At 37.5% G+C, this 22925-nt stretch overlaps 1 protein-coding gene across 3 annotated transcripts in view; it reads left to right on the top strand.

The window, feature by feature from the left end:
• EEFSEC (eukaryotic elongation factor, selenocysteine-tRNA specific) overlaps nt 1-22925 on the top strand; it is a 129334-nt gene that overhangs the window by 40301 nt on the left and 66108 nt on the right. For all 3 annotated transcript variants that reach the window (XM_052776856.1, XM_052776857.1, XM_052776858.1), the window contains exon 4: nt 1711-1875. In XM_052776856.1, the coding sequence (XP_052632816.1) occupies nt 1711-1875 (165 nt within the window). The remainder of the gene's footprint in view (nt 1-1710; nt 1876-22925) is intronic.

Here is a 22925-nt window from a genome sequence, read left to right as displayed (position 1 = left end):
CTGATGTTTTGCAGGGTATCCTTAGTTCCAGCAATGTGGATTGGTTTTTTGGTGGGTTTTTTGGGGGGGGAGGGAGGGCAGGGCAGAGAATAAATTCTCAGGTTTTCAAAAAACTAAGTTATATGAGAAGTTATATGGCATGAAGCTTATACTGTGAAGGGCAGGACACTTAAAATAGCTTTTTGAGAGCAGTTTGTAGCTTGTAGTAGGCTTGTCACCCTTTCTGTGAAAAAGTGTTAGGCAAAAAGTAGCATCTTTGCCCTGGAGGGGTGCCACTGTTATTTGCAGACAGCAGAAAGTAGTCCTAAAACAAAAGCATCATTCTTTGCAGACTTGTCAAGGTCTGATTTGGATGCTTTGGATGCTGCCAGGTTTAAAATACTGGTAAATTGCTGACGTTAGGGTGCAGCACCAGTCATCAAAAATCTGGGGATGTCTGGCCCAGGGCAGCCTGGCTTGTACAAAGGGGGAATGTTCCACATAGCTGCTGAGCACTGAATATCATACTGCCTCCCAGGCATGTGTGGCCTGACATGGGCATGGCAGGGTGTGTGGCATGGCCTTAGAATAGAGTTAGCAAGAACCAGGCTGCCCACAGCAGCGTCTAGAGAGGTGGAGATAGGAAAGTCCTTAGTTCTGCCTTCATCTGGTTCCAGGCAGATTTACTGGGATGTTCCCCAGGGTTAAAACCTTTGAGGGAAATACCCATGTTGCAGCTGTTTCTGTCAACTTTCAGACCTAATATTGGAAGAGCTGGCAAATGCTGTGAGCCCTGCCATTGAGCTTCAAGGTATTATCCTTTCTGTCCTTGATAAGAGACTCTTTCCATTGTTCTGCCATTACAACTTGGGCTTAACCTGCAGTTTCTGACCTTAAAAGCAGCCATTAAAGACAGTGTTAAGTTTATATGCTGATGTTATAACAGGGGCAGAGATCAAAAGTGATTTGAGACAGCAGTGAACCAGTTCCTCTGAAGCACTGTTGGGCATATGACTGCATTTCTATAACTAAGGTCTTCTCTCTATGATGATATATTTTAAGAAACACGGTATTTGTCAGCAAAACAGAAATCCTAAACTTGGAGAATTTCTCTAGGAAATAGTACTTAATGTAGCTGTTTTTCTTAGTGGTTCGATCCTCCAAGAAGTGTTAACAGAAATCTGAAGGGGAAGTTGACTTTGAAAACTTAACCCAGTATAATAGTTCTTCGGTGAGGGAGGCAGGGATGGGCTTTATGGGGCACTAATATCTGTATATAAGTTCATTTTCACAAAATCCAAAAAAGCTGAAGTAGCAAAATGCACTGTAAAATTGTACTTTTGAGAGGGGAAAAAAGGGCGGGGGGGGGCTGTACAGGATTTTTTTTTCTCCCCCTCTTTGCTTTGCTGCAGTGTTTATATTGAGTTTGGCAGTAATTTTATCACCAGTGCAGTTTTGCTAACCAAGCTAAATGTGCAGCACCAAATCTTTCTAAGGCAGAAAATTGAACTGTTCCTGCTGCTAAGTGTGCATCGCCTCTGTGGCGCACACAGTTAATTTGGTATTGGTGTGTTCTAAGCTCATTGGGAGATGCCTGAAATCAGTAAAACTGCAAGCTTGTTCAATCAATCATTCACTTGCCTTCCTTTTGCTGTATGGCTGTTATGACTTTTCACCCAGGCATGGTGCTGCTTTTATCTTTTTTTTTTTTTTTTTTTCCTCCCCCCCCAGGTCCTGAAGTCTCAGGCTTACCTGCCATCAAGAGACCCCTCGGGACACTTCCTTATGGCAGTCGACCACTGTTTCTCTATCAAGGGTCAAGGCACGGTGATGACAGGGACTATTCTTTCTGGGTCTGTTAGCCTTGGTGACAATGTGGAGATTCCTGCCCTGAAGGTGAGTCTCTCATTTTTACTCCGCCCAGTTTTCCTGATGGAAAGAGACACTCAACAAAGAAGAGTGTGTTCTCTTCCAGTCTGAAATTATTCAATTATTTTCAGTGTCTTTTTTTTTTTTTTCATACTCTACTATAAGCCAGCTTGTAATAGGAAGAGACATAGAGATTTATAAATAAGGCAGCCAGTAAAGTTTCCTGCTCAATTTTAGTTGAATGAAGGGGAGAGAAGACTGACCTAGATTAGTATGTTAGACTTAAAAATTCAGAAAAGCATTGGGATGTGCCCACGGACTGATCAAGGTGTGAGTGAGATTACTTTCATTTGAGACATGCTGCAGTGAGAAGGCTTGTAAAAGAATCTGGGTAGGTAGGCTTCCCAAGCTGTTTTGAAGTGAAGGAAATCACAAGAAGAGGGCAGTGAAATGCTTGATGTACATTCTTTTTGTTTGCTGGGGCTTTAATTGATGTCAGCATGTTCTGGGAGAACTGCTGGGATGCAGTAGGTGGCTGGCTGCTGTTGGGCTTTTTAGAGAGCCTGTAGAAAGTCAAGAGGCCTTTCGATGGCCTTTAAACTGTCTAACTGTTGTTACTATTTTATTTCCTTAAAATATATTCATCCTTAAAAAGAAAACAAGGTGACTTTATGCTTGGAACAGGTGAAGCCTACTTCACCAGATTTGGACTGCTCTGACTTTCCCTTTTTATTAATTGCCCAAAATGAGTCAAGACTTGTGGAGTGTTTTGCAGCTGCCACTTAAAGTGGACCCAGCTGGATACATTCTGAAAGTAGGCAGCTTTTGGCTGAAGAAGCCTTGATAGGACCCTTTTGGTGCTGTCAGTATTATCCTCAAGCTGTATTACTATAAGGATCTTATTCTTTCATTGAGCAAACATGCTGCTTCTCTTTTTTCCTGTACTTTGTGGGCAAGTGAAAGACTTAAGTGATGCATTCTGACTTCACCTGAAATATTTTGCTGATAGCTGACAATTAATTTTTGGTCAGCCTCTTCTGTGATACCTGTGGCCATCTAGTTTATATCATATTGTCCTTTGCGTAAGAGTGATTTGCATGATATGCACCCTGTCATGTCTGCTTTCCTAGTAGAGTTCCTCACTGCCCATATTCTCATTTGCAGCATGCAGCTCATTCTGGGAGTCACGCTTGTAATTCCTGCAAGGAAATATGCTTTGCTGGGATTGTAGCTCTGGTTTCAACCTCTCCTGCTTTCCCCTTGCCAGTGTTCCTTCCCTTTTCTGTCCTGTCCTGCTTGCTGTCCTGGGCCTCCCTGCACAAGGGGTCCAAGGAGGGACAAGCAGTTAGGAGTCCAAGGCTGATGAGTGCTGAGTGATGGCTCCTGCCCAACAGGGGCCTTGCATAGCTAGTTAGCTACTTTCCTTTTGGCACAGCGCTGGCCAAACTTCCTGTCGCTTTGTGCTCTGGGAGATGGGGTGAGACAGAGCAGAGTAATTATTTCTTGCAAAGACAGAATGCATAACCAGATTATATCTGGAAATGACTGTTCAGCTCTTCATGTATAGTCCAAGAATGTTTTGGACAAATATATTTAGGAATTAGTCTGCTCTTGGAGAATCTGTATGAAGGGGGAAATGATAAAAATAGTGAATAACTTGCATATTGCAAATGGCTGTTTGAAAGGACAATAGGAAAGGCTTTAAGCAGGGCTTTAAAAGATGCTTTCTTCCCAAGTGACTGGGGGAGCAGCGAAGTGAAATGCAAGTTAGCAGATAAACAGGTCATTGACAAAGACAAGGCAGATCACTTGGCTTCTATGGCATTAACAACTTCCTTCAAAGTTTTAGTGATTTTCAATTGCTGTTAGTGAATTAATCCTTCCACTGCCTTGTGTGAAATAGAAGATGTGTCCATACCTCTGAGTGGCAATAGTGGTGGGCGGAGTTTTGCATTTTGGGTTTTTTGCCACTAGCATCTTGTGACTATTCATGTTCGTATTGTACAGGTATGGAAACTAAGGCGCAGTAAAAGGAAGCAATTTTTGTAAGTTATGAGTTGTGTTGTACTTACCCCTGCTAGCATCATGCAGAGTTGGGTTAGGATACCTACAAAAGGTCAAACCTTTCTCAGGCCTACAAGGTAATGGAGGAAGCACATTTCACAACACATTGTGGTTTATGACTCTCTCTGACCTTTTTTTGCCCTGACCCTGTGGTAACTGAGATTGACAGCTGGTGCCCACTGGGCATTTAGGGACATTACAAACCAGCTGCTTTTTAAATTTGAAGAACCCTCTCACCCAATGAAGTGGCATCACCTTCCAGTTCTGCTAATGGACTTCGACATCTTTGACCGCTTGAACCTGCACAAAGGAGGGACACAGCAATTAAAAATAAACAGTGACATTCTCAAACGCCCATGCTTGCTGTGATTGAGGCTGAGAGCACCAGCAGTGCATGGATTCCTTTATGCTGTTGCCTATGTAAATTGCCATCTGGGGTTGATTATCCATATAGCAAAAAGAAAAATTGTATATACGTGTTTGGCAAAAAGCTTTGACACAGCAAACAGTTCACTATCCAATAGAGGTAGTACTATTTGCTCACTAGCACTTGAAATCCACCTTGAAGAGCATGAACCTAGGTTTTCTGCAGCAAAAACATAGTGTTGGCAGAATTCTGAATGTCCTTTAAGATTGTTTCAGTGGTCTTTCAATCTCTACAGTCTTCCAGTTTATAAACTGTAACAACTCATGACGTTTTTATTTCTGCTTTATAAAAGTTCCTGGAGTTTGAATAGTAAGGATATTTTTTAATATAGATTCATTTTATTTTACTGATAGGTTTGGTGATAACTTTGAAATATTTATCTAAGTATATTTTGTCTAGTGAATTTAGTTTAAGTGAGCATGGATGTCAAATTCTAGTGCTGCTGTGTCTTTTTATAGCATGCTTTAATTGAAAAAGGAAAGTGTTTTTTTCAGTAGGGGAGAAGTCTCTTTGCCTTCCTTATCCAGGTTAAAAAAAATAATCATAGTAGCTTAAGAACAGCATCTACTTAGAAGGAAAAAAAACAGGTAAGAACCAGGACTTTTGGTCTTATCTTTGATTGTCTCAAAACAAAACAAAAAAAAATCCTCGTGTGAAAAGTAATGCAAAATGTTGTGTGGTATGTCGTCTTCCTTCTGCCCAGTGTTAGTGATTCTAGCTTTGGATTGCACAGTTGCAAGCACATTAGAAATACTGGAAGATTGGCTAAAACAGATGATAATATGTTAATATTCCTTTAAAGGTGTTTTAGGGCACAGAAAATGTTCCAGGTTGGTTAATAAGAATCACTCTCTCTGTCTTAAGAGTTGTGAAAGATCATAGAAGAGGTCAAGTCTGAATTGAGTAAGGAGGCAGAGATAGATGTACACAGTTAATGGATATAAATGGTCATCCTGAAAGCGTTGACTTGGCACTGCCTCACCTGTGATCAAGTGCTGCAGGTGTATAGCAGCCACAAAGCATGTACATGGCAGCCAAGTACAAAGACCACTGTTGGTTTTTTTCAGGACTTGTGAGAAGTAGAAACTTTTCTTGCTTTATATTCAAGTTCCTATCTGTTCTGTTTAATGTAATTACTGACAAATGTTAGAGCAAGTTGATGCAAGCTGAATGGCTGGTGGAGGTTAATAGCTTCACTGGAGCCTATATAAAAGTATAGTATGCTGCCATTTTGTAGTGCGTTTTGTCAGAAGTTCATGAGTGCCTCAAAGGCTGAGTAGCTGTGTTATTGGTAAATGGTTACATTAATGTTTTTCTGTAGGGCATCATGTGGGGATTTTTGCTGTGTGCTGAAGCTGCATAATGTTTCTGGTGTAATATAGTACAAAGTTATTTGTTGTGTAATACATCATGTGGACACCCAGTCATTGGACTGACCTTGGGAGGTGCCTCTTTAGACATTGTCAGATTTTTGATCTGCTAGGTGTAGTTGAACTGTTATCATTAAAGGGGAAGAGGAATATTCATACCAGGTCCAACCTTCACCATCCCTGAGGTTTGCAGTAGACAATTGCTATTATTAATGTTGAGCATTTCAATCTCAAAAGTTGCAAGTGTGTTTATGAAATGCTTCTCTTGTAGTTGAGGAGTAGTCATTCAGGTGTTTCAGTGCTCTGATATACTTTCAAGAGGTCACCGGAGACATCAAATACAAAAAATGTGGGAAACTTGCTTGTGTTTATCTAGTCAAGTCTCCTAGTAAATGAGAGTGTCAGTTGGAAACCAGCAGTGGATTCTGTCTTGGCAAGGACCTATTTGCTGTCAAATTATATTGACTTTATGAACTTCTAAGAAGCATCATTTTTTAAGTGTGATACTGAGAAGCTTCATGGCTTCATATACTTCCACCATATGAGAAGAGTTTATTTTTTTTAAGCTGCTTTGTTGGCTAGGTAGCCTTGGTTTGTTTTTTGGCAAACATTCTGTAGTTTTTATGGCTCATCCACCAAAAAAATTTTCCAGCGTCTGATAGAATAACCCAAATACTATTTGAAAGACTGTTTCCCTTCAAACCACTGTAGCTATTCAAATTGTAACAGATATATCTGCTTTTGCCCACATGAGTACTTCAGCCTATCTGATGTTCCAAGACCACTGATTAGGGAGCCTTAGTATATAAATGTAGTAAGTGTATTCAAGGACTTTGTGCACAATCACAGAGTTGCACGGTTAAGTCTTGTCAGAGAATGTTTAAATTAAATTAAAGAAAATTAATTTGGATCAAACCCCACTGAATTTGATCACGAAGGCACTTGTATGTGGACTTTCATGGTGAAATCTTAAATGAGTTTTTACCACTATCATTTTGAGTTCTTTGGACATCATAATATACCCCTTCCAAATTTCAGCATATCTTGACTGGTTTTTGCGCTGCAAATAGATAGAACCCGTGCTAAATTTTCTGAGAGTATGTCTGAATGCTGTTTCTACATCTGTTTTTTTCCAATGCTTCTTGGATTTTTCTTCCCCAATGCTGATATAAACAGCCTTTAAAATGCTACAGTTCATCTGCTGGGGAAGAAGTCTAGCTTGCCTTGAACATTATCTTTTCATTGAAATGCTGTGAAGAAGGGCAGTTCAGAAAATTGGGTTGGGGGAGAATCAATTAAATGTAACTGATAAAATCGTGGAAAGGCAGTTCATAATACATATTAAAATATGTGGGTGATAAAATATAGGAATCTTAAATCCTAAATCAGTAAATTAAACATATACACACAATGTTATACATGCGGTTTAATTCAGTACAAGTATTAAACTGTTTCTTTAATTGTCTGCCACTTCTAAAGCATGGGTTGTGTTTTTTGGAGATTTTCTCCTTTCCTAGAAAACATCAGTGTGAATCCTACTGGTTTTGCATCTGCTGTGGCATTTACTTAAAAGCAAAACATGCAGGATTTGGCTTATACTCGAAAGTACTCTGCTTTCAACATTTAGGATATTATCAGTTGTTTTGGAAGAATTAAACTCCTCAGCACAGTTCTTTGTGGTTAAGTAAAGGATTAAAGACCTGATCTAGTGACTGTGGAATGAAATTTAGATCTGGCAATAAAAACTTCTCAAATCTTTTTGGCTCGATCTCTTGAGAGAATAAGAGTAGCAGATACTGAGCTCTTTCTAAAGATCAGTTCCTTCATTTTCAATGTATGGGTTTGTAACTTTTTACTCTGCAGGGTTTTTTTTGTTTTGTTTTCTATTTCTGTTTTAGTTCACACTTCAAAAAAACCAAACCAACACTGTGCCCTCAAAAAAAAAAAAAAAGAAATAAACAACCCACCACATGCAAACTCCCAAGACCCCAAAGAACAGAATCCATTTTAATTTTGTATTAAAAAATATATGTATTTTTAGTTAAGTTTAGACTTTAAAAAGGCTCACAAATAAAAATGCTCAGAAGGAGATTTTTATGTTGCTATTCTTTCACTACCTGTTACTGAAGTGGTTTAGTTCATATCGCTTGCTATTTTTTATTAAGTATCATGTAGGTACAGTAAAAAGAGGGAGCAAGATAAAGGACTTTGTGTGTTTTAAGGTGTGTTTTATTCAGGCCCGGGGATAAGATGTAATAGAAGGGGAGCTGGATATATATTGTGGGGTTTTTAAATTTTTTCTACTTGGTCAGAGCAGAAGGGAAGGAAGCCAGGGGAGAGCAGCCAACCTGAGCAGTGCTAATCCAAACCATACACTGTACTTTTGGGGCTTGTGTGTCTAATGTGATCTCTGTAGGCAGCAAAGTGGCCTAGTCAGTGCTGGCCAATTAACTCTTAAAATACTAAAAAAATTCATCTGCGGTTTTTCTTGAAGGTCTAGATGTACTCCGTGCTCCCTGACAGCTAGAGACAGTTGGGATACAGATTGCCTTCTAATGGATCAGAAAAATTACCCGAAGTATACAAGTTTCTTCCTACAGTGGATTTGAAAAGGAGGAGATTTGTGTGTAACTTCTGCATTGCTTTGATCCACTTAAACCATCTTTAAATGACTGACTGGGATCCAGGCTCCACATGGAAGTACAGCGTTGCTGGAAACAGTATTGTTCTCCAGGGTAGACTTTAACTTCTGCAGTATTTCTGTGATACTGATTGCTTCTTCAGGGTTACCTGCAATGCTGACTGGTTGTGGTTAATGCATGAGATAATTTTAAGCGTGTATTTTGTGCTATTGCTGTGCAGATAATTTTTGTCTTAATAGTTAGAAAGTGCAGAGAGTTATTATTGCCAAAGAAGTGGTACACTGTTCAATGGGGTTCAAAATGAAAAAGAAATATAGGATCATCTGAACTCTGAGCAGATGAAAATACGGTGCGAGATGAACGTCATATTTTTGATACAATGACTGATTTTCTTAGATAAATCAAATTACATTTTTTTGTCCTGATTTCAGTAAATCATTTGTCCAATGAAAACTTAGAAAAGCTGAAGAAAGTTGTCACAGAAATACAAGGTGGGAAAGAAACTGAGCTGAAAAAGAGGGAACCAATGGACTAACAGGAAAACTATACAGTTAGAGTTGTTCTTGGCACTGAAGTGTAATAGTTTCACTAGTGACTGCATGCACTCTCCCACGTATGTAGGCATTCTCCCTGCTAGCGTGCCACACTAGTGTGCTCTCCTGACTAGTGTAGACTGCTGGCGGATGTGACTTCCATGCGTAGTCTATGATGCTCAGTATTCTGTAGCTCTTTGGGAATTACCAGTGTACTGGGTTGCTGCATTTGATGGAAGACCTCAGTATCCCAGCACAAGAGTGCCACAATTGGAGAAATGGAATATGTTCTTGTACGTTATATTAGTGAGCAATTTGGCTTCAACATGGCAACAAATTTAAGGATAAACAAATATGTAGGTTTGTGACTCCAAAACAAAGTTGAAAAGAAAACCAAGCATCTAATAAGCTATTGACACCTGACATTTAGATTTATCTCTATTGCTTTAACTTCCCACATCTGCTCATTCTACTCTTTCTCCTGCCTATTTCCATCTTTCTCCATCTCTAGCTTCTTTTCCAGTCTCAAAGTTTGTTCTTCAAAGCAACTGACTTGCACCATAGATTTAAGAACCTTTTTTTCTCCCTTCTTTTTCTCAGCTGCCAATGCAATCTTGAGTAACAATGTAGTTGCGTATACTTCCTTCCCCTCAAGTACATCTTAGCTTGAAACCTCTGGGGCTTGAAGCCTCTGGTGCTTGAAACCAGCATCAGTCAGGTTCAGATGGGAAACCTTGGGATGGTCTTTTTGAACTTGTTTCCATAGGCTGAAGCTAGAGTGGGTCTGATGAGAGAGAGAACAAGACCTGATAAACATTGAGTGGTGGTGTCCTCTCAAGGGCTGTTTCTGAAGATGAATAAGTAGGTTCCGATACCTCCTCTACAGGATATGCTAGCTATTGTTTTTCTGGGGCTAAATATCTTGCATTTATAGTTTGAAAAGGAGTCCTGGAGCCATCTAAAGTGGGTACTCTAAGCAATGGTCCTGTAAGCTGTGTACAGGAGGAGAAAGGTGTTAAGATGACTGAGCCATGCCTGGGATGCAACTTAAAAACATGCATGTTATCCTAAGACTTAGTAGGTAACGTATTTCCTGTCGGAACAATTGCTGTTCCAGTGATCAAGTGTTGTGTTCTTGGGTTTGTGTACCCTGGAGTTCAAGATTTGTTTGAAACTAAGTTAATGGACATTGCTATATAGTAATCACAAACTTTCATCCAAATGCCTTTTTGTTTAAGCTTTATGGTAACTTTTTAAAGCAAAGGATAGCTGTTTTGTGTTTGCATAACTTGTTTGCTTAAGCATTGCTGCTGCCAGGTCATTAACTTTATTTTTATTTCTTTTAATTTATCAGGTAGAATTGTTCTCAATCCACTTCAATTGAAAACAGACCCACATGCACATACACATACCGTTTGAGCAGGAATCTTAGTGGAACGCTTGAATAGTAATTGGAAAGGTAACCTCCTAGATGGTGAACATAGCTTTCACATTGCATTCCTGCTGTGAATGTAACTTTAGTATGAGTAGGCTTAGTTAGAGCAGCAAGTAACTATCATGTTTTTAAGTTCAAGTGCTGGAGGCTTTGGCAAAATTTCAGTAACCAGAACGAAGGAAGGGAATGTCACTTTTTGTTCTTCCTTGGTCATCCATATGCAGTACAATTCCTCATTTGATCAGGCTTTTAAGAAGTGGAACAATTCAGCAAGCACTGCATTAACTAAGCCATGGTCTGTATATTATAAAGTTCTGCTCGGATCTAGGCACTGGCAAAAAAAAAAAAATCTGAGTATTGAAAACGTTATTTAACTAAGATTGTTGAAGATAAACTTCTAAATTTGACCAAAAGACAGAAGAAAATGGACTAGTGCATAAGTGCCCAGGAATCTATAATTAGCCTATTACCAGAGTACTTTCTTGAAGTATTACTATACCGCCATAGCAAGTCCTCTGGATTTCATGCCTTGTACTGTGTGTTCCTGGGATGACCTCATTTAAAAAACTCTAGATTTTTTTCTTTGTTACTACTATGAAAATTACATGAGAATTGACTTTGTTCGTTAAACGTTTGTTCAGCTCATCACCTGAATCTGTTGTCATGTGCCTGCGACAATAACATGTATTGTTGAAACAAAATGTAAGACACATCTTTTCACTAGAGTATTCCCATAACTTTATATTATAATAGCTGGTGCAGTTGGAAATGAAAGAAAAAGTAATACTAGAGAGAGCCAATATTTACAGTATCAGCTGGAATAATATAATTATGTAAGCTGCCCAGATAGTACTGTGATGAACATGATACGAATGCCTGGATACAGATTTTCATTTGTAACTGTCTGAAATGAAAACTACAAATTCTGAGGCTCTTCATGGTTGCAAAGATTAGCTTGAAAGCATATGCCATAAAATGCAGTTGGCTTCTCTTTCTTTCTCTTCTAATGAATAAATAATCAAGAGTAAACTTTTCACACTTTAGAAATCACAAGGTAATGTCAAATAGCCTTTTTAAAGAGTCACTGTAGCTAATACATCTTTAAATGCTTAAATTGTAGACTTAAAACCTATCAGGCCTTTGTGAAAGTTAGATTTAGGAGTTGACGTGTCTTCTGTCTAGGCAACCGGTTTTTAAGATACATTTTTTATATATATATATATAGGGTGTATAATAAATTCTGCAAAAGAATGGCAGAGATGGTCTTACTCCTTGTTCAGTTTAGGAGGCAGAAATCAGCCATGAGAACAGATTAGTTCATTGGAAGCAATGACCCTGTTACATACACAGACATTTTTTTTTTCTTCAATAGGAAAGAGATAGAGGTACCAAAAATGATTCGGAAGTTTGTCATTTACATTTTGTGTGAGGTTTCAGAACTTGAAGCTTTTCTGCTCTTTCTCAGTATTCATTGAACCGCTTTGGTTTTGTTTTCTTTGCTTCAGTTACTGTGTTGTAGTTGCTTTTTCTTAATATTAGATTCATTATGTAATGAATTTCAATAGACTTTTATGCTAACCATCCCTAGAAGAGGTGTTTGTCTGATATGCAACACCTAGTACATAGATGGGGCAGCAACAAGTTAAATGGTGGCTTAGGGAAAAAATACATGCTATTATAAGTCAGTTCAGTTTTGAAATACAGGTATTATTCATGTGGTATTTTCTTTGCCTAGTTGAAGACATTGATCCTGCTTGTGGAGATTAGTTGACAATAATTTAAAGTCTTTAGGGAGTGAGGCGTATGCAAGTATACCACAAACACTCAAAACCACAGAAAAGGGGATTGTAAGGGGACACTTGAAAATATGTATTTTTAGTGAAGGATTGAAATAAATGCCCAGTAAGACTAAAATAAACGCCCAGTCTGGCCTTGAGTCAACACAAAGCAACACCAGTTATTTTGGTCTAAATGCAAAGAAGTATACAAATCTTTGTAAAAATAAAATAACAACACAAAATGCCACCCTGGACTATTTTGCACTGAGTTTTAGGAGAGAATTGGAGTCAGGTGGTGATTGAATAAGAATAATGTTTTGTATGACATGTGTTTCTATTTCAGATGTTCCTTTTCTGTTGTTGATGTGATGCTCTTGTTTGGGGAGAAACAGTTGTTTGTACAAAACGTATTAAGGTAGCAAGGACCCTGGAATTAATGCTTCCTTCCAGTCTTGTCAAAGGCTACTTGATTGCTTGGACTCTAGAGTAGGTTATTAAGGATCTTTACCCCAGGGGAGGTCTTTAATCTCTCATGGGTGGAGGAAGTTCTCTGACACAGTGATACAGACTGGTGTCCTGACTTGCTCTGAGCCCTTCTCTGAGCCTGAGATGCTACGTAAGGCTGAAGTTCAACATAATTTATTCTGATGTGTTAATATTTCTCAGGCATGCAGTTCCCTAAATAGTGGGGAAAATGGTGGAATCTCCAAGTTGGTAGAAATCGTGATGTGTCTGCTTTTCCTTCTTGCAGCAAGTGCTAACAGATTAGTCAGAAGTTCTGAGATACATTTGTAGTCAAACACTTTTTTGTAGTACAAAAGGTTCAAAAATTTTTCAAGTCTTGTCTTTTCTTTTACTTGTGTCTTTGCTTTGTTTTTGTTTTCTCTTTTATTGCTCACCCATCCTATCTGTTCAGGTTGTTGAACTTCCATTTTTTAATCTGCTTTCCAGATGTGCGATATGTGCAGAGAGCACATAAGTCATTGTCCTCTCTGAGATCACAGGCTCTATCCCCATTTATAGAGAGGCTCTTAAAGATTTTAAACTGTATTGGGGGCGGGGGGAATATTTGCAAACTTCAGGTTTACTGTTAGGAATAGAGATAATAGAGGTAATAAAAATAACAAGAATATTTTTAGGGAAGACAGTTGTGGCTTCAGTAACCTCTGCCTCTTTAAAACATATATATGCTGAACTGATATGGTGTATTACCAGAAACATTGAGGGTGTTTTCTTTCTTTTTTTTTTTTTTTTTTTAAGGGATGTTTCTGGCAGGAACCTAAGCAATGTTTTTTAAAAAATGACACTAATTTTCTAGTAAAAATACACAAATGAGAATGTGAAGGTAAGGGTTCTATTCATGGTTTTTGTTGTTTTGTTTGGGTTTTTTTTTTTTTTTAATTTTCAGGGATTTGGGGCCATTTTTGGTTTGTTTTTTTTTTTTACATGAGCTTCCTGTTTTTGTTTAGAAAAAGCAAAAGCATGATTTTTTTTTTTTTTTTTTTAAATAAGGGTGATTAATTCTTGTCCATGAGGGTTGCATGAAGTTAGTTAATATTGGCAAGATGTTTTGAAGATTCATATATGGGAAGAGAGATGGGCAAAGAAATTCTTACGTCAGACTTAAATGGGGTGGGGGAGAAAGAAAAGTTAACATTTAGACATAGTTTTGTGGTTATGGTGTGACTCACAAGAAAGACTTAGGCCATCTGACATGTACATTACAAACAGTTGTAAAAACATACCACTAGATATCCACAATGTGTAGTGGGCTGAGTTAATGTTATTTTGAATCCATAATGTTAAAGTCTTCTGGCACAGTGAGTGTAACTCCACAAATCAAACATTGTAGTATTGCTTTTTGGTTTACATTACATTGTTGTCCCTGATGGACAAAGTCCCTTCTGATCAGCTCAGAAGTGAAGTTTTAATCCTGCCTTTCATTTGTTCAGTGTCATCTAGCTACCCTGACACCAACCAGGGCTTTTTACTTGAGTCAGGATTTAGATACGCTTTGACAGAGAGAGTACATTGATGTGATTAAAACTTTTATAATTATGCACAGTGCTTTACAATATGCATGCCTGTTTTCTTGCTGTTTTCCTGTATATGGAAAATCAAATTTGCAGATGGTTAGATTTATGTTTAAATGTGATTTTATTTTTAAGTTTTCCTTAATATTGTTCCAAATCTCAAATTGTGTGGTGATAATTTTCCCTGACATGAACTCTTACATAAGTATAGTTTTGAACCTATTGGATCTATACCTATATCTGAGCATGACCATGTAGAAATGAGTCTTGTATCTTCCTAATGTTTCATATACTGTTAAAATTTCTTGGGAATCTTTGTTCAGAATCTGAATTCGTGTGTTTTGTTTACAGTTTTTGAAAGTAATGGCTTTTGTAATGGATTCCTTAGCTTCAGTCTCAGATCTGAAAGAGACAAACATTTAATAGCTTTAAAAGAAGCTTTTTAGAAACTACAGTATCTGTGGTATGTGTGATGTGTAAGAGGGTTTCTTATATTTTCATTTCAGGAAACTTTTTCTTTTACAAAGCTTTTTTCACACCTTTGTGATAAAGAGTGAGCTTTAGGGTCTGGTTCAGATTCTGATTAAGCTTAGCTTTAATACAGCTAAGACTTCATTCTGTGTTTAAATCCCCTTGCAAAAATAATTGAGTCCATCTATTGTTTTTTACCTGTGTTTGTAAGTAAAATATTAAGACTTCGGTAGGTTGATATAGAAGCTATGAATGGCATGTTAAAAAAAAAAAAAAATCTTCCCCATACATAGCAATTCTAACAAGTGGGATTTGGTTTGAGAGGCTGACCATGTCTCCTATACTGATAATAAGAGGAAAGTACTTTTCAGAGTGCACAGTGATGGCACAGGAAGTCTTTGAAAGTTGAGTGTGTGGGGGTTTTTGGGCTCTGTGTGCGTGGGTTGTTAGATTTTTCTAATACAGGTACTGAAAGTTAGAGTCATAAAGGAAAACAGATTGCCAGAGATGCTGATTATCCCATTTACCACTCAAATAATTTGCTGCCACGAGAGCTCAGTGTTAATGTAAATTAGGCTGCTTTTATTTAATGATGGATTCAGTTGTTTAACTGTAAAAAATGGCCAGTAAAGTACTGTAACTGTTTGGGGTTTTTTTATTTTTTTATTTTTGGGTCTAAGACTTTCCGCTGCTATATTTAAAGAGCATATTAGACACATTTCTCATGTGCAATTTTTTGTGTGGAAATTCTATCTAGTTTGAGTTTGTAGCGCTCTGATAATGATCAGAATTCTGCAATAATGAAAAATAAATCAGAGCTGGAACAGGCAAATATTGTGGCTTTTGAACCTTTCAGAGTAATTTTTTTTATCATGTTTTTGTTCATAAATGCAATGAGCTTTAGTTTCTGTGAAGTAGATATCTCAGTGAAAATGGGAGAAGCTGGAATCAGCACAGGCAGGTGTTGAGCAAGTGTCTCCAATGATCTCTCACAAGGGTTATGTTATAGATCTCCACTTTTTATTAGTCTGCTCAGAATCTCACTCCTGAGATTTGGAGTTAATTGGTGGGCAATTCTGTGACATAAACATCCAGATGTATACCTGTTGCTTAAATCTGATTCCAGCCAGTCTTCCAAGTAAGATTTGTTTACCCCTTGTACATCCCACGCTTACTCAGGTACCTTCTTCTCGGAGCTAGTATATTGTTGCTTCAAGCTAATTTTAACTGACAAAATTACTAGACCATACACTTGGGGTATTTAGTTATAACTTTTGAACCACACTTTCAAAAATGTAGAGGACTTAAGTGTTCCAGAAGCATGAATGTTTTCAGCCTCATCAATTATTTTTAATATTAAAAGTCAGCAGATGGAGCCAAAGGCTTGTAGAAAAATTACTTGTGCTGAATATATATCAAACCATAAAGCCCACTAAGTTTAACTAATAATGTTTCTACTGAAATTTATAACAGCAAAGCTATTTATTTGTTGCTAAACCTCATACTAGCATTGCTTTTTCATTCCCTTGCCTGTGTGCAGAGTTGAGAGCTCACCCCTTCGTATACTGGGGAGTCTAACAAGACTAAAAAGAGTGAAGTCTGAGTGAGAACCTGATTTTCTCTGTAGATTTACATCTGCAGAAGGTTTTCTGCAGCATTGTTCACTACTTTATCAGAACAAATGGTGTTATATTTTGTCAGTATTTTTACTTCTCCTATGAGCATAGTAATTGGAATCCACTGTTGAGGGTTAGGTTGGAATTCATTACAACCTCATTTTCATTATTGCACAGTTGGTAGGGTACTGGGGTTTCATGTTTTTCTTCTGAAGCAACTGAAATAAGCCTTTGCCTTAGATAACGTCAGACTTGATATTCTAATAAGCTAACCCTATGCTTTTGTTAAATATTAACATTCTTTTGGGATTTTAAATAATATCTTTAGAAAAATAAGGGGGTGGAATGTTTTCCAAACAGTGTGCAATTTATCCCACTTTAATAAAATAAAAAAACCGAAGGCAGTAAGTGGTACCTACCTTCTGCAGGAAAAGGGAGAAAAAACTGTCATAGTTATAAAATATGATATCCGAAGGGGATGCAAGAAATGATGATGCTGACTGAACAGAGAATATTCTAGTGGTACAGTATTGGTTTGCCTTTTAGTAAAGACAGGAAAATGAATGTGTTAAGTTGCTAATGGTAGTCATTTTGTCTTAACTATTAAACTTCATTTTAAAAATTCTTCCTCTTCTAAATCTAATCTTCTGGAGGATTATGAAATGTGCATATGTTACACATAGAATATAGAGTAAGTGGTATATAAATGTGTGCTTAAGTATTGTGTGTATTCTGTGCCACCCCCCCCCCCCCCCCAATCTTTGTTTTACTGATTCTTGAAGCTAGGTCTCTTTAGTTTGGAGCAAGCATCTACTTGGAGTGACTTTGAAAACTTGGCTTACTGGCCAATTTTCTTATTTTTCTGTTTATCTTTGGCCTCATCTGTGTTTAAATTATCTTTCCCTCACTCCTCCTCTTGAAAGACAGCGATAAAACTTCACCCAGTTGTACCAGCTTGCTGACTTAATTTCCTCTAATTAACGTTGACTGTAGTAGCAAGAGTTTCTAACATTGACGTTTTTCTTTTGAATGATATGATTGGTTCTTAGTTTCAGATTCACTCCTGACTTACTGTAGGCTTTTCTAGTTAGACATTTTTCTTCCTAAAAAAAGGTACCCAGTCACTTCCAATAAAATTATATTTTCTATTCAAGTCATTTGAATTGTACCAAAACCCTCATAAAATACAGGAATGGAGGGTGCATCCCGAATTATATTAGTCCAGTCTCCTAAAATTGCAAGTAACCAAATCTTGCAGTCTCACTGTGATAAGTATCTTCTATATTTATATTTACCGTAGAAGAATATTAATGCATCTTTTAGAAAAAAAGGACATAAACTTGTAACATAGGAAGGCACAGTGCTTTTTGCTGTATTTAAGAGACTTCTGGATATCCAGTCCAAGTTCAGCATCGATTTGCACCAAGATAAATGCTGATATCCTCTGTGTAACGTTGCCCTTAAAGATGAGAGCAAATGCTGTTTTGATTTTTGAGAGAAGAATGTTTTGGCTAATGAAGAACAGTTGGTAGATGTGGTGGCTGGTGCAGTGGGGTCTCATTTGCAGAGACCCTGTGCAAAAAGTAGCGGTAATTTCGTGGTGTTAGTGGTGCGCATTTTCAATTGCAAGTTGTTGCTTTTGTCTCCTTTTAAAATGCTCTTCTGATACTAGGTCTCTCTCCTAGATTTTAGTAATGAGCAAACCTAACTGGGGGCTTTTTAATTTTGTACATTTTTTTTTTTTTCTAGAGATGTCTACCTCCATAGTGTGTGTGGGTTGTCCTTGGGCATTTCTTAATCATGCATACAACTACAACATATAATGTATCAAGAGAGAAAGTCGTGATGCATTTTTGCTCTATTGAGGAACTACATAATCCCCCAATATGTTGGGGAAATGGCAGCTGTGAGAGCTAGCGACTACAGTGAAGAATCTGCAAATGAGGAAACCTGGTCATGAAGAAGTACTTCTAAAAATATTTGATGGAACTTTTAAAACTATGCTGGCAAAAAAAACCCCAACCCCCAAATAATATAGTGACAAAGGAAAAAATTTTGCATTGGTAGATGGGCTAGATAAGCTTCCTTTGGACTGGATCCAGTTATCTCAAAGAATTTCTTGTGGCCTGCACACTTTGGATTACGTGTAATTTCAAATTCAATTTAAACAGAAAAGGTTCTAGCTTTCAAGACTGTGAGGGAGTAGCAGTTGCAGTTTTCCAGTCCTGACTGCAGACAGAGCAGAGACATGTGAATTCTTCTTCTGGTCTTGGAATGTTAATTTTGAAGCCTAATTGTGGTATTTTGAAATGTCATTGGCCATTTCAGTGAAGGTTGTCTCAGCAGGTGTGACTGGGCATGCAACAGCCATGAGACCCAAAGAATAGGAAGATTCTGCAAGGAAAGAAATCTATCAGAGGAGCAGCTATACATAGATAGGAAAAGAGAGAAACAAAAGGCAAGAAAAGCTGATTTTGGTGTGCTGCATTCAAAGATTGTTCTTTAATATCTGAAATACCTTTACATGCCAGCATTAACAGTCCACTCTTCTTTCACAGGCTTCAGGTTGTGCCCTCCTTACTTTTACGAAGCTTCTGTTGTTCGTGATCTGCTGTCAGGTATTTTTGTGTGATGGCTCTAGTACTCTCTCATCTCTTACCCATGCATGTTGCAACCTCAGTGAGCCTTATGTTGAAGGTCCCTTCCTCGGGACCACATTTAGCTTCCTTTTAAAAAGACCCATAATGGATTAAAACGATTTATAAATTGACAGCTGTTTTCCATCTCTTCCTCCTGACCAATGACCATTTTCCTTATTGTTGATATATAAACTTTCAGAGCAGATCTTTCTCAAATTTTTTGGAAAATATTCTGACAGAGTGAATCCTAAAACAAACCAATAAATAAAAGCACCAACAGAAGCAAAATTGCATTTTGTTCATGGTTTATCCTGAATACTTTGGTAAATATCACATTAGCTAAGAGAATCCTGGTGAGCATTCGCTGTGCCTCAGTGGTACATGCACACATCTGCATGATGAGCTTGTTCCCTTCCCTGAGTTGCAGTAAGTTTCCCATGTTTCCGTTACAGGTGTCTGTGATACTTGATACTGGAAAAAGAGATAGCTTGTTTTAAACAAGAAATGAATTTGCACAGGTACTCAAAAATACTGAAAAATGTTGGTGATAGTTGTAATTTCTTTGGATCTTGATGAAGGCTTAAAAAATCATGTCAGTAGGACTGCCACTAAAAAGGGGGTACGTGTGCGCGCGTGTGTGTAAAAAGTTGAAATATTTAGTCACCTGATGACAGCTGAGCGGTTTTGGCAAATAGAAAGTGTGTTTAGAAGATAGTAGTTTGGAGTTCTATCGTTTGAATATAGCTCCTGGCTGTCATTGTCAGAATATATTAGGTATGCTTGCAGCATGTATTGGGAATTATTTCTTTTATAATCAAACCTAGTTTTTTTTGAAATTGGACAACTCTTTCATAGCAAGTTAACAAATCCTTGAGAGGCAAAGAAGTCATAACTATATGTCTATTGTAAATGCTTGTTGTATCAGAGGTGAGGGACCCTTTTCATGAGTTAATCAAAAAGACCTATGCAAACAAGCAAGAGGATTTTTTTTCCTCAGTCAGTCACTACAGTTACAGAGCCTGACATTGTTAGGTGAACCTTCGTGATCTCATAGGCTACTGCATACTCTTGTGCGCCAGACCCCTCTTAATAAAAATGTGGGGCACTGCATACACAAATTCATAGCAGCTGTCACAGCTGGGCTCTAGTGAAGTTTGGTCAAGACCCTTTGAACTTTTTATTTCACACTAATCCCATTTAGTGTGATCAATATATGGACCTCCAGCTCCTAGGTCTGTTAATTAGGTGTCAAGTGTTGGGTTGGCCGGTGTCAGGCTGTAAAATACAAACACAGAAGAGACTATCAGTAGGGAAGTGAAGTGTTTATTGTCTGAATGCGTAGGAGCCATTGGTTCTGAAAAGTTGCTTTCCTACTCTGAGATGTCCTTAGGGATCTCGAGAGTTTTTTGTTTCTCTCGGTAAGGTAAATGTATGTTAAATAAGCATTTTACCAAAAATATTGGTGCAGTTGGGGGCTGCAGAGTAATGTAAAAGATCTAATTCTATGAGTAATTTGATGTTGGAATAGCTCTTTGCTTACCTCCCTCCCCTCCGTTTCCCTGTTAATAAAAATGCTTAATAATTGCTCTGATAACTATTTACATTGGGTTTTTTAAGATGGGAGTCCTTTTTTGGTTTGCATATGTACATCTAAAATGAAGCTTCTCTTCAGACTTTATCAATATTTATTTTAACTTGGGCTTTGTAGCATTCAAGGAATAGACAGGATAACTTAGGTCTTCATTTCCCCATCTCAAAGAATCTCAGGAGTTTTTTTAACTCCCCCATCTTTAGCTCTCTATGATTCAGGGAAGGGTAAATATGCAGAATGATATTTCAGCTTTCATACATTTTTGGGTTCCTTTATTTCAGTCTTCCAGTGACAGAAGGGACTGGGGAGTTGTGAGTAGTTTGTTTCATCTCCTTTGAAGAAAACCTTAAATTTATAATCCTGGATCAGACCTTTCCTATAACTCACGCAACTCATCCTGTTAACTGTTTTAATATATGGCACCGCTATTTCATTAAACAACATCCAGGAATAATTAGTTCAGCAACGATGCCTCAGAACAAAAGCCCTTGATTTCGTTTAACTTTATAAGTTGGTCTCTTTTGATCTGCAAGAACACATCTGGGGCCTTTAAGAAAGCAGAAAGAAAAATATTAAATGTTTAGTAAGGCCGTTGGTGAAGGTTTCAAAGCACAGTAACCCTTTGGTACCAGGATGTAGCTCAGAGGCAAAAAAGTGTGAATTTCTTATAAGATATCACATGGCACCTCTATATGGTAAATGCTGGTTTTGCTAGCTGATGACCACTATATTTTGGCTTTATTTCCAGTTTCATAAGATGCAGTCTCTTCGTTCTTTCCCACTCCATTTTTCTGCCCTTTCGTCCCCTTTCTTCTCCCACCTGCATGTGAATGGATTAATCAGAATCATTACTGTAAGCCTGACTTTTTTTTTTTGTACCATGTATCTGTGCATTAGAATTTGGTTTTGCTATATCAAACTTTGCACCGTACTGCTTTGTTCCTTTAACAGCTTAGTATTATTTGCTGAGGTGGTAGGGATAAATCCATTTGTTCTTTACTCTAGGCTTAACTGCTTAGATTTTGAAAATATCATACAATGCAGAGGATATAAGTTTACTCATCTAATCTTAATCACTGTTACTGACTCGTATTAGAAATTGCTTATCAGTTGAACTCTTTTAATATTTGCCACTAAAATAATCTTACCTGAAGGAAGAGCTATAAAGATTCTGTATACCAATTGTTGTTCATTTCATAAACTAAAAAGAAGTATTGCAAAAAATACTTGTCTGATCGTAATTGATTCCTTTTTCTTTTCTTCTCCTCTCGTAGCAGAGGTAGCCTTTGTTTTGACTGTAATTAGTGTAAGGAATTCACTAGTAGTACCATATCATTTGATTTGTACTAATGTGCATACCTATGTTTGCTTGTTTGCTGCATTGCACTGTAGTGGTGTTGTGTTTATATTCCAAGTATTTCCTAGAAAATGTACAAATCATCACGATTAATGTTAATATTTGCCACAGCTAATGAAGCCTACCAGATCTCTCTGTAATTATTCATCACCTTTGTTTCATTTTGTATAAATCATGGCTTCTATTAACAAGCTTACTTTAGAGAAGGGACAGGAGAATTTTGTTCACAAGAAAGAAATCAGCAAAAAAAACTTTGTTCTTATTTTTTTCCCCTTGACCTGTCAAAATAAAAGTGAAAAGAGCTGAAAATATTATTTTTCATTACAGGTTTTATTTTTAAATGTAGCTTTATGTTTGCTCTGTGTTTGTTTTCCTTAGTGAGCCTTTAACTCCAAGGTTGTGACCCAATAATGACCTCCTCTTTCCACTCTCAATTGCTTTTGACCTACTCCATTAAGTAAAAAGAAATAACCTAACAGAAGGGTAACCAGATCACTGCTACCACACCAAGGAAACAGGCAAGCTTTGGGATGCTCTTCTTTAATCTCTCTATCCACAGAGCCTTCGTTTTAATTTGCAAAATTGAACCCAGATCGAGAGCAGTAAAGCCTGAATACGGTAAATATTCATGCCTCAGTGATCTAGAGTGGCTCCATTACATTTCAGAGATTGGGAGAATTACCTTTTGGATTATGTATATTCATGGGCTGATTTTTATTTGAGATATAATATTACTGACATTGGGCTACATGTCACACATTCTACCAAAACCAGTCTTCTCACAAAGCTCCAAATGTTCCTTACACGTAAAAGTTTTACTTCTTTACCCTATAGTTTCTTCCCTTTTATGCTTTTCAAAGACTGGTAGTAAACAAATTTCTTTTAAAGAAGAAGAAAAAAATCCCAGTAGAAATTCTTCTATAAAACCTTCAACCCTGTGTTTACTGTGATATATTCCTTTGCATGTGACTTTGAAGTCTTCAGATAAAAGTATTATTATTGTTCTAAACCTAAATCTATTTGGAAAAAAAAATTCAGTTCATTCTGTTGGAAGAAGAAAATTCCAGACAGCCTTTCTTTAACCTATCATTTTGCATTGGTTTTGACTTCTTTTGGGATTT

This window comes from Harpia harpyja, chromosome Z (assembly GCF_026419915.1).
Source record: "Harpia harpyja isolate bHarHar1 chromosome Z, bHarHar1 primary haplotype, whole genome shotgun sequence".
NCBI classification, from domain to species: domain Eukaryota; kingdom Metazoa; phylum Chordata; class Aves; order Accipitriformes; family Accipitridae; genus Harpia; species Harpia harpyja.
This window is presented reverse-complemented; position numbering and strand designations above follow the sequence as displayed.